Raw genomic sequence first — 17520 nt, 5'->3', positions numbered from 1 at the left:
AGGAATTCATTTCAACTGAAAAGGTTTAAAAACATACCAAATATAGCAACGATCAATTTACACATAAGTGTGATTGTGGGATAAATTTTGTCTGATGAAAATAACGAAGAAAAAATGGTTTTGTGAAAAGAACTAACGAACTGTGCTATGAGCTATTCTCCTGAGTTACCAGTAATATTAGGCACAGTTTCTCGTAGTTATTTAATCTAAATTTGATTAAATGTATCATCTTTAATGTGAATACTGTTTCATAAGTTTCGTTGAATAATTAGACCTCTTATTATCATGCCTAATGTTAATGTTCTAATGAATTCGTGCGGCTACAGACATTTGATTTCATTCATCACTCTTCATTGCCCCATTCAACCAAAAACATAACGAATGCGGTTAATGCTAGGTAACTTCCCAAACGGTAGATTCCAACGAGTGCCTCGGTCTATTGGGGACTTCTACGTGAGCATCAAGACCATCGCTGAGTCTACTTAGACGTCGTGCCCAGCTGCCACGCATTCCTATAAATTGGAAAGAAAACAAAATCATTTAAGGTGTGTAGTAATTTAAACAATTTTTTACAATTTTTTTACATCAAACTTTGAAAACATATCTTGATTGATTCTGGCTTAAATGTTTGTGCCGCATTTTTCAGAGGCAAGACATGTATTACCTTAAAGTTTATTTAGAACTCCGCACATAAACAAGCAATGCAAAATATAATCGACTGACTGTACGTTGCTATTATAACCGATATTTTTATATCTTACAATGGTTGGCATAAATCTTTCAATGAAGCTTTAGAGGATTATTAATCTGCAGATGTTTGCATTTGAGAATTGAATTAAAACTACAACCAGAATACACAGTACCGTTTTCATGGATATAAAACTAAATTTACTTATTTTAATTTCTCTTTATGCTCTACATTCGAAATATTGTTTGAATAATTGTAATACGGTACAATAAAATACAATACAATAAATATAAGAGTCTATAATAAATTCACAACTAGTTCCATGGATTCAAGGTTTAAATAGGAGACGAATGAAAGTAAATAAAATATTTCTACCAAATTAATTTCCACGTACATTGTTAATCAAAAATTACCTTGCCTGCTATTATTGCTCTGCTCGCGTAAGGTGTGCAGAATTTCCTCATAGTCGGTTTCGCGAGATTTTTTTAATCCATGCTGATATTTGGCCTCCTTTGCAAGCAGCTGCTCCCGCTGCATTTGAGTTTTCACCTCGATCGGTATGTCCGGTATGATGAACTGCATGATACCGGTTAAGACGAACACAATGTGCTCGAAGATTACCACGAATGCCAATCGGGCCGCAAACACGTGCCAATAGTGGGGACTGAGGCCGTACTGCTCGTCGGCATCCGGCCCGTTTCGGTAGCCCCGATACTGGCAAGTGTCCGGGTCGGATTCGGTTTTGGTTCCCCATTCTTCCTTGTAGTCGGATGTGTTGAAGGCTAGTTATAAGTCAAATGATTGCGGTTGATTAGTGAGGTTTAAATAGTAGCTCGACTACTTGAGGACGTTTCCGATGGATACCTACTCGAAAGGGAATGTTCGATGTATCCATGCAAGGAAAATTGTGGGGAATAGACGTATTTGTATACCATACGCGGTATAAAGTCGCTAGTGTAGGCAATTACAAATGCCTAGAATAAATGGTAAAGTGTATGGAAAATTAACATTGAAAAGAAAATAATTAACGATACAACAGAACTGAGTTGCTTTTTGTACAGATTAGTCAACGCATTAATCAATCAACTGTCCTCAAATATATTAGAAAACTGATCGTAGATTGTAAAACATATAAATATGAAAATGCGAGAAGTTCTAAATGACGCAAACCAAATGACAATGGTTATAAACAAAAAATTAATATAGACACGGATACTTTGGTTCAGAAAAACTTTTGTACCACTCGTCTGTGTTTGCTCATTAGAGAATACATAGCGAAAGGCTTTCATTGATTATAATGTTTGGGTGAAGAAAAGACAAATCAGGTTTTACTTACATTGGATACAACTGCTGTGTAGGTTATTATTTTTAGTATTCCATACCATGCACCAATATCCTCAACGCGTTCGGCTAGAGGTCGCCGTGATTGCGTCACCATTTTGTATGCGTCTAACCTAATTTCGGCAATGTTGTTCAGAAGAGCAAATAGCGGTGCCAACGGAAAGGCAGCCACAAACAGTGTTACAAATCCATATTGTACAACTGGGAAATTAAAAAAAAATACTATTGACAATATCCAGAGCAGGAACGAGGTGAAAGTTTAAAAAAGCGAAAGCTAAATGTATTATAAAAGCAATGAAAAAGAATGGCAAAGAGCTTAGCTTAAAAAAAAGAGAGGAGGGTGTGAGCTTTTTCTGTGAAATCGAATGAACTTACTCATTTCTAGATACTCATCGAACAACGCTAGTCTGCCAGGATCCTGCAAGTGGTAGTCCTGCTCCCATGCCATATGAAGATGTGTTTCGTCCTTTGTGAGCTGCTTGTGTTTCCGCCGACGCCACCAGTTGTAGAATGCACTAAGAGTGTAACAAATTATTCAAAATTCATAACGGAACGTAAAATGTCTCAACGATCGGTGCTAGGTGCTTACGGGAAAAAGTATTCCATAAAATTATTCCAACACTGTTTGCCCACCATGATGATGGCCAGCTGGATGCAAAGTTCACTAAGGCAGCCTGCCGGGTCGCATATGTCACCTTTCAGGCGAAGGAACTCGCTTTTGCGTGCCACATCGTCGCCGGGATAGTCATAGAAGCGCCCCTTGAAGAATGCTATGTAAATCAGCGAGCTATAGAAGTTCATGAACTCAAAGACAAATATTTTCACAGTGTACGAGTCCTCGTATTCCGTTTGAGTACGTGGGTTCTCCATGTTGGTCAGGTACAGGGCCAGTTTGTGATAAATCTAGAAAATTAAGGGATAGCCATAGTAGCTCTACTCTGAAGTAAAGCGTTTGTGGGCGGAGAGGTTACTTACTCGGGTCAGCAACATGATTATGATAAGATTGATCAACGCGGCAGTCATAGTGGTAAATAGTTTGGCATGAGTGCGGAAAAACGATCCTCCTCCGCTATAGATTACTGATACTAGCGAAATACGATATATTATGGTTCCTAAGACAGCCCCCATAACGATAGCAATCTGGTCACAAACATAAGAAATAGAGAGTTAACATACCGGCATAGGTAGAAAAGAAAATGGGATCTTCCTCACCATAAACAAAACGGCACTCGAAGTGGCGAAAAAGCGTATGGCACGTGTCCACGTTGGCATGTAGGGTTCCTTCTCGCGGGTCACTGGATTGATGCGAAACGTTTTGACGGTCGTTTCAAACTCAGGCCGCATATCCTCCTCGTTCTCGATGTTCTGCAGGTCCCACTCCCACACGAGTACCGACTGTTTGCGCTTCCAAAGCTCCAGGAAGGTGGTGGCCCAGAACGACATGAAGATGGCAAAGAACACTGTCGACGGGTTGTCGAAGAGATAGGTCAGCTGGGCGAAGAAGCACGACTCGTGTAGTTGCTGGTAGCTGCAGGCCCGGTCGCACAACGGACACAGAATCGTTTTTCCCGGGCCCTTCTCGTCACAGATCTCCTTTGTCGGAATGTTATCGCTCGAGTCCATGGACGCCAGCCCGTATAGGAAACAGAACAGCCCCACGATGGCAGGTGCGTACAGCATCTTGGTGTAAAACCCGAGCCAACAAAAGTAGAGCGCAATCTTGTCACCAAAATACTTACGCACCAGACAGAGCGGTTGCTTCTTGTACCACTTGATCGGGCGGGCCCACTCCAGATAGAGTAGCCGCCGGTCAAACAGGGCTCCAGACGAGTGGTCCTTGTCGTACCGACCCTCGTGCAGTGGAAAGCAGGCTAGGTAAGTGCCATCGTTGAGCAGCCGACGGATGCCCACGTTGTTCACTTTCTCAGTCTCGTCGAAGCGCGTTCGCATTAGGATCTGCATCACTATCAGGCTGCGCTGGGCGCTCGTGTAGGAGGTGCACCGATCTTTGACAATGAACTGCTCCTCCGGATTACCGTTGGCAGTTGCCGAGTAGAACGACGGTTCCTTCTCGATGCGCTCGTGATTGTATTCAGTAAGCGACATAAGCCGGTTCCAGTAACCAAGGATCTTATTCTGCTGCCGACGCAAAGCAGTTTCTTCTTCCTGCAAGAGAAACGCTCGTGAGTTCTTGCCAATTGTGGTAGAACGCCCCAAAAATCACCTTCACACTGATTGTGATAAATCGCTTCACCGGTAGCTTGAGGTTCATCACCTCCGCGTACCTCGACTCCGTGCGCCAAGGAATGTGAATCTTTACGAAGTACGTCTTACCATCGAATGCCTGCATTTTGTCTTCTACCTCGATTTCCAACCCTTCGCGGACGAGATTCTCGTGGAATAGCTTCCGCTGGTGGCGCTTGAGAGCTTCTAGCTCGGTCATCACACCCTGTTCTTCCTCCTCGTAGCACAGTATCATGTCGATTTTGCGCCGGCCATCGCGAAACATCAAGGACTCCGGGTCTAAACCCTTTAGGTAGAGACAACAATTTACGGGGTTTATATCTATAATTAGATTCTATCAAAGAGTTAAACAGCAAATAAACTTCCACAAGAATTTAAATTAGTCAATTATGTAATTTCTACACATGGTTCCTAGAATTCTGTATTCTGTAGAATTCGATTATCGACTCTGACTAAATGATTTAGAACAAGCGGTGATTTCTACTAATTCAAAAACAACAATTTTTAAATTTTTCAGATCTAAGCGCAATCTATTTGCAGAACGTGTAGGGTAGAACAAAATTTCTGATTCTATTTTCGACTAAAGGTGTAACAAATGCATCGTTACGGAAGACTGACGTCACATATGGCGATGAAAAAGCAGTAAGAGTGCTGAACTTTCCAGACTTACATTCGGTATGTAAGTTCTCGAGAAGGCCACGAAGTAATGGCTAATCATAGTAACAACACAACGTGGCGTTTCCTTCAGCTCACCTCAGCGCAGAGCGGAAACGTATTATAAATATGAAACGAACCCCACTGACGCGAGAATGGCTTGCGATGGGATATGATTATAGGTTAGACGTGCCAGGCACAAACACCATGCTGGCGTACCTCTTTATCCTGTTGGCTGGAGCGTCGCGTGTCCTGCGAATGGTCCGACGCTTTACGTAGTTTTAACAGGTTCCGCAGGCTGCCTTTACCGAGGGAGAGCGGTTTGTCGCCGGTGGTCAGCCTTACACCTGCTGCTGGCAAGACATCGTGCGGGGATCCGTGCGTATCGCTGGACATGGCCGTAGCCTCCTTGGAATCGGCCTGCAAACCGAGTAGTTTTGACGACGAATGGCGCCGTTCGTTGATGATGCTAGTTGTGCTAGAGTTGAAGCTCTTATTGAACTCTGAAACGATGTCCGGCGTGTCCATTGGCGTCCCAGGGATGTGCTCATTGACACTGATCTTCGGGCCAAAGAGATTGCTGTAAGGATCGGGACTGGATGTGTAGTTACGATTGGGTTAATACAACAAAACACCAAAACATCTGCCAATCATGAAGAGAAAACATAAATTTTAAAACCGTACAAGAGATGGTACAACAATATCATACATGTTTGTTCAAACAATGGTGAACTGGATTTTATTAATAAAATATAAAATACAAATCACAAGATTCAATAGGAATGGTTCTCTAAAATGGAAATGCAATTGATATTTCAAGATGGTTCCAAGGCACGGCATCGTGGTGCCGACACAAGATTTGAACTCATGATGGTTACTTGGGTGTGTCCTTGCGCTACCGTTGGGGTATTGGCACCTCCAGATGTTGTTTAAAATGCATGTTAGTCACTACGTTCTTTTTGTAAAATTTTTTGGCTTCTTAAACAGTATTGCTTGTAGTTATTACGTTTAGTCCTTCTTACGTAAAAAAAATAAATAATAAAAAATAAATAATTTTAAAATAATAAAGAAAAAACCCAATACAAACTAGTTTTACCTCCTACTGCGTTCTTCTGCAACGTCACCGCCATATGGTAGGGGAATTTCCTCGCGTGACAGTCTATCTTCCGTTTGCAGCCACGTTCCCATCGGTGTTTTCAACAGAGGACTTTCCATAATATCCTCCAACGAAGGCAGTTTGTCAATGTAGTTCATGTCCGTTTGGCTCGCTGACGGTAGACTACCGTTCACCAGCATCGAACCACCATCGGACGGTACCGTCGTGTCGCTTTCCACGACTATTTCCACCGTTGCCGAGGCTTGTTGGTCGAGCGAGCTAGGCGAAGCGGTACTGTCCTGTGAAGTCGACGGCTCGAGGCAGTTCACCGAGTCTTGGGCGGTCATACGCTGGATAAGGTGCTTCCTGTTGCCGTGATCGGTGACCTCATTTCGGGCTCCCAAGTCCAGCCCGACCGGTGCCATCTCCTGGGCTTGGTGGCCGTTGCAGAGACCACCTACGCGACTCTGGTTATAAATAGACCTTAAATTGTCCGTACTGTGGCGCATCAAGGCTTGATATTCTCGTTGGGTCGTTTGCTGTACAGAAAAGATACAGATAATGGGAATTAGCACGGGGGTAGGCACCGGAATAAGGTTCTTCAGGTTGTGTTCTGGAACGATTCTGGAACGTTCGTCGTCGGGCATTCCTTGAGGAAGTGGAAAGCAATACCACATGTGGCTCAAATGTCCGGAAAACGGAAATCGATATCACCGTTCCGATTCTCACCAGTCGTTGTGGCTCTCGATTGTTACCTGGCAAAAAATGTTTAGTGTGAAATATGCTGGGGTAAAAACCAACCCGCGCATGAAGAATGCATCGAACCCATGCGATGCATCTGTTGGTTTTGCCCTGTTAATCCATGCAGCCATAAAATACACTGCAGAAAAGATAACTTTGTCTCTATACTAATTTTTTGACTGATTGTAACCATTTATGTTTATATACTTGTAAATTGGTTTAGATTTTTGATAACAAGTTCTTCCACAACTGATCTCAAAGCTTTGAAATATTACATTGTTTCATTCAGTTGATGTATTATGCCCTTATCATACTGGTCACCAATGGTGGCTTGGAAAAGTCACTGGATTATCAAACTGGTGTATTGAGCAAGCTCATTTCACCAACAGCCCACTCGTTCGGCAGTACAATGGCTTTACCAGTGCCATCATTGGCGACCAGTGTGATAAGGCTATTAGTTTTATTTTCCATCTCATTATGTTGCATTTTTTGTAATGTTTAGACGATGAATCGCAATAAAGCTTCCTTCAAAAGATTGATCAACAGATTAAGCACTCTATCTGTTTTGACTTATTTAAGCGACATATTTGCAAATACCGCGGTGGCCCGTGGTCTGGTTAAAAAATCGGCCCATTAGTGCCGGGGCTCACCACCCCGACGGCGTCGGTTCGAATCCCAATCGAGAACGGGCCCTCCCCTGTACGAGAGGACTGACTATCCACGTACAACAGGGAAACAAGTCTCGTAAGCCCGTAACGGGCAGGTATGATCAAAGATGGTCATGTTACGCCGGGAAGGAGAGAAGACTGCAGATGCCGCAGATAATGTCGCTCTGTTTATGTTAAGTAGTATAATTGCTTCTTTGCTTCTCTTCTTTTTCGTTGGCGTAACTACTGTCTTTGGTGATGCCTCTGTTTTTAAGAATAGATCTTTTGTTTATTGATTTGCTTTCTTTTGTTCGAATTACCGATTGTTACACAGTGTGTATACCAAGCAAGTAATTCCCTTGAATGAATGGTTGCCTTTGACCTTAAAATGTTTACAAAATCTACATGCTTTGATATTTGATCGTTTCAGGATAGCCCAAACGCTCAATTGATTGACCCTCGGCCCAATTTTATGTTTCGTACCGAGGGTTCATAAATATACATAAGAAATGGACACGAACACGGGGTCCAAAAATAGAGAATCAAATTCAAGTTGCGTGGTTGAAGGAGTACTACTTCATCCAATTTGAATTAGATTTGGCTTTTATTTTCACCTGGTTAGCTCCAATCACGCAATGTTTCGCTCGAAAAAAAACTTGAAAAAACACGTGCAGTCAATTAGCACCTGTAAATGCGAAGAGCTAACGTTTGGTTTCAATTTTTTTTAAGATTTTGGTCGATGGTAGAGGAAAAAACCTGAAGTAAAAACTCCCATATGAGTTTATCATCGTATGTTCACGAGCTTGTGGGTCAGGGTTTTATAGTAGAATATCCTTCTAGATCTACAAGAGAATTAGAGATTTACAGGGTTTGTTGCATAATTGGTTATTAGTGGAAGTTACATAAAAATGGAATACACCACTGTAAATGCTATGATGATCAAATAAATGGAACATACATAGTGCAATACCACAAGCAAATATAAGTCCAGCAGTTATCCACGCCCGTGCTATATTTTACTGCCACACACTGATTTGTTCGGGTGAATCGTGTACAAAGTAAGCAAACCAAAAGTTTGATAAAATCTCTAAAGATAATTGATAATTGAAATTATCCTTGCTTTGTACGACTCTGTTGATAGCACAGACTTGTTTGAAAGCGAACACGTCCTCAGAGGAAATTATAGTGCAAAGTGCAAGGGATAAAATCCTATATAGAGTTTCTTCCCTGGAATAGTCCCGAAGATACACAAGGTATAAGTGTACTATAGCCTTTGGTGCAACTGACAATAGCTCAACGGAACAATCATAATTTCGAATTCCAGCAGAGTCTTCAAATCGAAATCCAATGGATTGTCTGTGCTAGAAACCCTCCAGTTAACATTTCCTTGTATCCCTCCTACCTTTAACATAGAACACTAAACCATTTCACTAGAATTACAGAAGAAACGAAAGAAGCCTAAAGGCTCAAAGTTTCTAAAAACCGTAAAAACAACAACAACAACTAGAATTACAGTGACCAGATTACTTGCTTTCCGCGAGGGGTCCGCGACAGCCGAGCGGTAAGGCCGGTTAGAAAATCGGCCCACAAGCGCCGGGGCTCACCACCTCGACGGCGTGGGCGAATCCCAACCGAGACCGGACCCTCCCCTGTACGAGAGGACTGACTATCCACGTACAACAGGGAAACATGTCACGTAAGCCCGTAACGGGCAGGCATGACCAAGAGGTCGTTACGCCAAGAAAAAAAAAAAAAAGATTACTTGCTCTATCTCTTCTAACAGACTACTTGTGAAGGGTGTCGAACAGCTTCCATTCAAGCAAGTTCTACCGTTGGATTACGGTGACACGTTAGTACGTGTCGTTAAAAACAGTTGCAATAGTATTTTGTATCCTACGAGAGCATTCAATCTGCTTTATTTCTATTACTAGGAAACAAAAGCACATACATATACGAGTATAATAACGTTCACTGTTCATGGGATAAATAGAATGATGCAAAAATGCAAAGATGTGCTGGAACAACTGCTGTATGTAATGCATATTACAAAAGAACCCTAGATACAACTACTGACTATAAGTCAGAGCAGTAAAGTACCTACAGGAACTCCTCTATTGTTTAGAACAATTAACGTGGGTAATTTTGCAGTCCTACCTTCCCATAATGGAAGTTATCGCCCAGAAATTTTGCTCCGGTGCCAGGACCGACTGGCTGCTGGTACATCGACGCACCGGAATCCTGGCTATATCGTCGGCACCGTGGTTTTCCCACTGGACTGGAATGTATCGTCCTCGAAACTTTCAATCTTGGTTCCACCTTTGCCCCGGGAGTTCCTTCGCGTTGTTCTCCCTGTACAACGCAGTTCGGGAGCAGCACGTCAAACGAACCGTTGGTAGTAAACTCCGCTAAGCCGGGTAACTGCTCCGAATCCTTGCAACCTTTCCGAGGGCTATCGGCTGCCATTCGAAGAGACGTTGAATCCGTCTGGTGAGGACAGGTCCAGCCTCCTATCAGCGGTGGTAACTGTTTTCCAGAGGGGACGTTATCCTTTTCCGCTTCGATTTGCGAACAACTATCCACTCTGTCGCGTTGCGGTGATTTGAGGTTGTCGCTATCGCTATCTACTACTATGTCTAAGGAACTACTGCGATGCTGCTTCATGTGGTTTACTCCTTCTCCTCTTGTGCTGCAAACGTGTGGAGTCTGCTCTTGAACAATCCAGATTTTCTACCTTTTTCATTTGTAGCAATCGGTGGGGAGACTTGTTCCATCACATTTTAACACTTTTATCTCTAATGCTGACGCGTATACCATGTCAACGAAGCGTTTAGTGCACGTGTTTTTCTTGCACAGTCACGTAATCCTGCGAACCGGGGCGATTGTACAACCACCAACCAGCTCAGTGTTACAACCAGCCATTATTGCATTCGTAGTCACTGCTGTAGTCCTCGTCGTGTTGGGTCAAGCAACTGCATTTACTGCATTAATCATTTACCTTCCACATATTGATCGGTGGACGGTCATCACTTGCTACGTCTCGAAAAGTCCATCCTTAGCACAGGCACATTTTCCATTTTAGTTTAGTAAAAGACAACTGAAAATTAGCAACACGAGGGACTTATTTTCCATTATTTAGATTTTTCGGTAGCTCGATAGACTTTGCACTTAACAATACCAGGTTTAATCACTTTATTTGCTTATTGCACAGCAAAGTCGGCTTAGAGACTGTTTATAGTATTTTATTGTCGGATGAAACACTTCATTATTAATCGCACACATGTCGCACACTGGAAAGATGGATCTGGGTACACCTGTTAAGCATTTCCACACCTGGGGAAGCTATTCACAAACAGATGAAGCCGACGTGTTACGTGTGGCTGAGCCGACCGTTACCACGCAACTGAATGACTACGGTCGTGCCGGACGGTACCGATGTTTGCTGTCGGAATACTATGTAGTACACGGTAGGCAAACAATAAAAAAAAATTACACCATGGCGTAATGAGCCTCGCACCCTCACCAGTTCCCTCGTAGCTGCGACCAACACAAACAATCGCGGCCAATTTTGAATCGATACCCACAGCCCACTGCAGCTTCTCTTCGTCGCGTCTTTGCCCCCACGGGAGCGAAACGGTGTCGTCATCGATGATCGAAAATGGAGCCTCTGATCCTCGTGCCGGCCGGGGGTCGAAAAGTTCCCGAGTCCACCACCAAAGTCAAAAATACGGTCTGAGGTATGTGGACACGCGACACGAGACTTTTCATATGCCAGTATTGGCCGATTGCTGGTGGGTTCGTGTGTGCCCCTCGTACACGAATGGCTATGTTGTCCTATCGATAACACGCATCATCACGGATTTTTGTTCCGACCATGCATGGCCAGCACGATCCCGTAACCGACGCTAGTAGGCAGAAAAACCGAGGACCCGTATCGATTTTGTTCGATCGTGAATAAGTAATGAAAGCGATTTTCCCCTTGACTTGAGCGTTTTCCATTCGATTAATAACTGCCCATTTTGCTCGAGGAAATGCACATAGAGAATATAATTTTTTTCACAGTAGGTTTCGTGATGACGTACAGTAATAACAGTCAAAATCACAACAGTTGAATTGAAATAACCACAGGAAGTTAACATGTAACACCACCATAGAATACGGTCTGTGACCATAAATGGTTAAAGAATTAGTTGATTTCAAAATCGACCAGCGGCGCCACAAACAATTTCCTCTGGCTTCACATCTAAACCATAAAGTTTCGTAGTTCGACTGTAGTACGCATTGGAATACCGAACTGTCCTTTCTTACATCCAAAGTCCTACTGAACTGCTTTCGGTAGTTCCATACCACATGGTACCACATATGATTGTTCGTACAGTGGCACCGACACCGTCGTAACGACGAGGAACATTTATTTACAGTGATGGAAGTATGCATCATGTTAGTGGTGAAAGTTGAAAGTCTCTCAATTCCGATGCTGTGATCGGTTGTGCATAAATTGCCGGTGCACCAATCAGACGTCGTGTACCATTAATCGAACATGATTAAAAAAAATGTTTAACATTCAAATCCAAATAGCTGTTATTTTTACCGTAACGCAATTTTATAATTTAATGTCTCAAAAACTACATGGAAAACAAAAGTTTTATCTGAACCAAAAATTTCAGCTTTTTCTGTTCGACCAGTCCCGAGCACCTCTCCTATATTTTCTTTTAGTGGTTATTGTTACCGCTCTTTTTGAGACGCAATATATTGCGTATACCTTTTTCATTTTTGAAGATTCTAAAGCAATGTATTCTAGTGTTATTGACCTAAAATATTCCTTATGAAAAATACAGAGGAATTAGACTTGAATAATACCGATTATGATTTATGAATGATAAAAGAACAGAATATTATGCCCAAAATGGGACAAAATGTGAAGAGAGACTTCCTGTTTTTTTTCGGGAGCTCGATCCACACATATGTAGGAATCGTAAAGATTCGTGACAGATTCATCAAAAGTTATTAAGGTTTCGAAAGATTCATCAATGTTTTGAGATTCGAATCCGAAAAGATTCATGAATCAATTTGAAAGAATCTTAGATAAAACATTCGTGTGAGTAAACCTCACTTAAAGATTCACATAATATATTGATAATATGTATTGACATATTCCCGAAGGGGTATTATCATTCATGGCGTTGATTTAAATAGTCGGTTATATATAAGGTTTTGTTGACGCCTTACTGTACACAAAAGGTAAATTTCCTCTTTTATAAAAACTATATAAGTAAGATTTTTTATTGTTTACATCACAAATAATCAATTATTAGTTTGTTTTGATAGTTGTGAAAGTTTCCACGTAACCAAAGAGTACCTAAATTAAGTACGTTAGATAAGCCTGAAGGATCATTTTGCCAAAAATGAAGAAATAAATAGAGTGCATTCGGATAAATGATTAATTACTCCATTAATGAACGGACAAACAAAGAAGGGGCTGAAATTAATCTCTCTGCTTTGATTTTTATTAATGTTGTATTCTTTGATTTACCGTTGCTGGTTTTATAACGTCTCGTAAGTTTAGTATTGTTTGGTATCCTGGGTCCACTGTTTATCTGTTTCATTATTGTTTAGGTAATTTTTGCTGTTAAGTTTAGTATTTTTTGAATCTGACTGCAAGCGTTGGATTATTTAATGTTTGTTTCCATCTCGCCTTTAGTTTTCTTTACCTTTGGATTATCGTTAATTTCTGCTCTTCTCTGAACTACTTCCGCACTAGTTTACTGCAGCGATCTAAATGCTTGAGCTTGATTCATTTTTAAACCATTGGCTGTTCAAAATACGTTGCAGCATCAATGCTGACCTCAAATGCAAACTTTCGTTGGTTTGTGACAGTTTCTTTGTACCTATGGTTAATGGTTTTCTACACCATCGATTTTAAAAACATCGTCACCAATTCCATTTCTCGGGGGTTTCCGGCAACCTGACAGCATCGTTCGTTAAAATGTATATAATATTAGAGCCAATTGCTTGAACCGATCATCGGTTACCAGTTTTGATTTGATTTTAGTACATTTAGTTTTGTTTGATTTAAAATACTCTCCAATTTGCAAACAATTTTTTCCACCTTCTTCATTATTTTTTTCTCCCCGTAGATTTTAAACATACCGTTCCTAATGTTCGTTCCTAACATTCAAATAGTTTGATTTCATTGTTGGTTTGTTTGTAAATATACGCTTAAATAAGACAAATTATCTTTCTGCTAGTGTATAAGTATGTATATTACTGTATATGTATATAGATCTACATGTATGTTTCGTTATGTATTTGGTTGACTACTACACCATTAGACTCTCTTGCTATGATAATGCTTAGTTGAGTATCTTTATAAAACTGTACATAAATTGTTCGATCCACAGATTTTCTAGAGGATTGTAAATTGATAATCCTGCCATTGTGTTGCGCTCGTGTGTTCGTTGTCAACGCAACACATTGCCCAACGTGGGACTGTCCACTGAACGACTTTGTGCGTGTCAATTACACAGGATCAAATGCTAATAATGTTCCATTGCAATGGCACCAATTTGACAGATTTAGAAAGAAACGCTTACCCACCTTTCGCTCGCAAGATGCGAGCAAGGATGAAGGATATTTTTTATTAATTGTCCAAAACCAAATCTATTTTTACACTACTAACACTGCACCGGAATGTCCAACGGATTTCCGGATGTGTTTGGCTACTCATTCAAACATTCTTTGGTTATCATGTTTCACATGTGACTGCTGTTTTCCTTAATTTCACAAAATGTTGCTTAACGTCGTGCATGTTGGCTGTTAGTTTAATGTGGTTTTTAAAGCACTTCGTTGCACCTTTACTGAGGTACAGCAACGTGTTGGACCTTGAAGCTACTGCTATGTCACTGAAAACTACAAAAACTGTCTTGAAATTACATCGTGATGCAGAAATAAATAAATACGATTAAGTAATAAACAATAACACCAATAACAACTGAGAAACAAATTTTCTTGATAAAAATCTCAAACAAATACAAGGCAACCCTTTTATCCCGAAGATTTGATATTTTTTAAAAATCATTTTGCAGATAATGTGCTAACAAATAACGATTGGCACCTAGTAATAAAAATAGCATACTACATCTGCATCACATGATACAAATATCAGAATAATGATTAATCATTATGAATAATCGTATTGTGGAGATAATAAAAAGGTAATACACAAGCTAAGCACCACTTTATATAATACTGTGATGTAAAATGTAAGCTCGTGTCAGTGAAGTAAGCCGAAATCAAATGGTTTCGTTTTTAAATATTTCGTGTCTGAATTTACTTCAAATCGCTGTTATTATCATTTCATTTTCTAACTAGACAAACATGTTTTAACATGATCAAACGATAAGACCACGGAGAAAAGGGGCAAGCGTGTTAAGGGTTCTTGTCCTTTTTGTATCTTGTTTTAAAGTTAAAGTTTTGAACGAATATATCCAGTTTACGTGTTATTGTAAGCATAGACCTTTTGTTTGAGCCATTTAAATTTCTACAAAATTGTTTTACTAGACGGTGGCTTAATTCGATGTTAATGGCGCTTGCTCGATTTATCAAAGCAATTTTGTGGAACTGTAACTTTATTTTCAGCGATACATGAAATTTTATTTATGTTAAGTACTTCTTGTTGCTGTAGCTAAAACACATGAATATTACTAAAAGCCAAAACTACTCATGCCTTCAGTCCACCTTGTTCTTTTTAAAATTACACAATTCTAGCCGTTTACCAAACTGTTCTTAGGTAAACATTTCTACTTAGAGCCGTTTTATTTTTTTCATGCAACAGTCAAATCATTGCTGATGTTTGGAATGTTTGAATGATTTGTCTTTCTTGTGGTTTGTAACTTAAATAACAAAAACCTTGCTTCACAAAGTTTGCATCGTCTCGGTAGATACAGTAGATACTCTAAAACTTTCATTCTCATCGAATTCTTATGATTTGTTTGGTTTAAAATGCATTAAAATTGCAATGGCAAAATTTACCACTGGATCCCGTAGCCTACTGCCGCAATGGGCGGTGATTTTGGATTAGTGTATGTCTTCAAAGGCAGTAAATTCATCTTTGAATTACAAACACTCCCTTTCAGGCAATTGTAATGTAGAAACCAGGAACACTAACTTTCATTACATAGTCTACAAGCGCAAACAGTTATTGCTTTCCCTTACATAGTCGTGAAGGCTAACCTAGGTTCTATTATTGGAATTCATCAAATGGAACACAATTTTATAAACTTCGTCACAAAATACCACTCCACGGCTGAGCGCTAAAGTTAGTTGGCGAACAACTCGATTCCATCCTGCTATACATCAGTCGATGCTAGTATCGTTTGCATCATACTTGATCTAAGATTCATGTTTCATGTGTCTTTTCTATGCACTGGTCTAAAAACTAATAAAATATTTACATGTATTTAATTACACTGATAGCGGACCAATAAGACAAATGTGCGATGAACCAATACTGGAGTTAATTCGCAAAATGTTCGCTAACAGAAGAAACCTAAAAAACAAATATGTGATTCATGATTAGTAATAAGTACTAGATAAGTGATGTTGGTGTATAATTTTAATTAAAATAATTAAAAAATATGTTAGAAAGTAACTGTACTTCAAATAAAGTCAAAGACCCGCGGTGGAGCACGCGTGACATATACACGGTAGCACCTATTAGCAGTTCGCAATATGCTTGCGGTCTAATTTTAATGTTTTAAGGTTAATCGACTTCTATATTGACTAGAAGGTGGTCAAGATGTCACTTCATTTTTTAATCAGACCGCCTGAAAAAGCTGCACACATTGTGCTTTTAATGAAACAGAGGAATTGCAATGTCAAGACTTAACATGACTAATGATTTAAAAACAAAACCAAAACAGCTATATCATTGAATCATGCACATAGTTTCACTAAAGCATTTCACCTAAAGCATCAAAGTTGCATCAAAACGCTCCTTATAGGCCGTCTCATCGAGGAGTTTTCATCTTCCCAATGGTGCTCCGTCTAAAACAAAAAGTTAGGTTTTTCCTAAAAAACAACACACTGCCATGTACCAGGTCGAGGTTGACAGCAATTTCGGCTTAAAATTTCACAGCTTTGTTTTGTTCTGGCTTTGTTGATGTGTATATGTTTTTTTTTGCTTCCTCAACAAAATTATACAATTTGTGCATTCAATAGCACAAAGCTACGTTTACTTTTGTTTCATAATATTTTGTTTCCCTTGCTGGCTCCTTGGCAGATACTGTTCCGGGCGGTCTTGTTGAGGAATATTTTTCAGTGTCCAAAGTAGTGAAGAATGGGTAGCCATCGCTTTTGAGATGCTTTTGCATTCATGGAGAAAACTTCAATCTTCACCTTTGTTTTAACATAATTGCCCGCTATCAAAAAGGCAGCATTACGATTTCCGTTCAAAATCAAACATGATTCATTGCTCGGGACAAGTTACTATTTTTTCATATAACCGCTCGTTTGTAATCATGCTCGTACAAGCTCTGCGCATCTGCTGATGGCACAATGTTTCGTGGCTGCGTCCCGATTGGAGGATACACTCTGACAACTTCATTCCGTGCTTGTCGTGGTGCTGCTGTTCGGTGCTCGTTGGAAACTGTTTTTACGCTTGAAAAACGATAGGTTAGTCGATGGCAACGGAGGACACCCGGAATTTCCTTCCACAGTCTGGTGAACTGCAACACTGTTAGTAAGATTGCTGGTGTTGCTAGAACTAGCGATGGTAGTGCACCCTGGCTGGTGTTGGGCGAAAGATGCTGTGTTGAAGCTTTGCTGCTGCGAAAGGGTGAAGCTTTGCTGCGAGGGAACGTTGCGAGTCTTGATCAACGGTGGGTTTTTGATTGACGTAGAGAATGCGAACCCGCGACGCAGCGTTGCCCTTTTGAGTGTACCATCCGGTTCAGGAAACAAGGTAGATAAGAATAGGAGAAAATTAAAAAATTAGAACCGAAAACCACCCGTCAGTAAGAGGAAACAGTTATAATAGGCTCATAATGTAAACCAAACACAAAACATGGCAAATGAAAACTAAGCAAGATGCGAAAATCTTCCATTGACGTTTT

At 40.5% G+C, this 17520-nt stretch overlaps 2 protein-coding genes across 2 annotated transcripts in view; both read right to left on the bottom strand.

The window, feature by feature from the left end:
* Positions 1-95: 95 nt before the first annotated feature.
* LOC131264064 (anoctamin-5) lies at positions 96-10072 on the bottom strand. The gene is made up of 13 exons (XM_058266356.1): positions 9602-10072; positions 9486-9522; positions 6024-6546; positions 5147-5522; positions 4254-4559; positions 3242-4195; positions 3005-3169; positions 2619-2932; positions 2405-2544; positions 2025-2230; positions 1557-1662; positions 1102-1470; positions 96-512 (listed from the first exon to the last, which is right to left on the bottom strand). The coding sequence occupies exons 1-13, from the start codon at positions 10070-10072 to the stop codon at positions 394-396; spliced, it is 4086 nt and encodes a 1361-aa protein (XP_058122339.1). The 3' UTR covers positions 96-393.
* Positions 10073-16902: 6830 nt separating this feature from the next.
* LOC131272152 (uncharacterized) overlaps positions 16903-17520 on the bottom strand; it is an 84371-nt gene continuing 83753 nt past the window's right edge. Inside the window, exon 15 of the mRNA XM_058273792.1 lies at positions 16903-17336. Within this exon, the coding sequence (XP_058129775.1) occupies positions 17009-17336 (328 nt within the window). The 3' untranslated portion in view covers positions 16903-17008. The remainder of the gene's footprint in view (positions 17337-17520) is intronic.

The sequence above is a fragment of the Anopheles coustani genome, chromosome 3 (assembly GCF_943734705.1).
Source record: "Anopheles coustani chromosome 3, idAnoCousDA_361_x.2, whole genome shotgun sequence".
In the NCBI taxonomy this organism is placed as follows: domain Eukaryota; kingdom Metazoa; phylum Arthropoda; class Insecta; order Diptera; family Culicidae; genus Anopheles; species Anopheles coustani.
The sequence above is the reverse complement of the archived record's forward strand: the minus strand, read 5'-3'. Positions and strand labels throughout refer to the sequence as shown.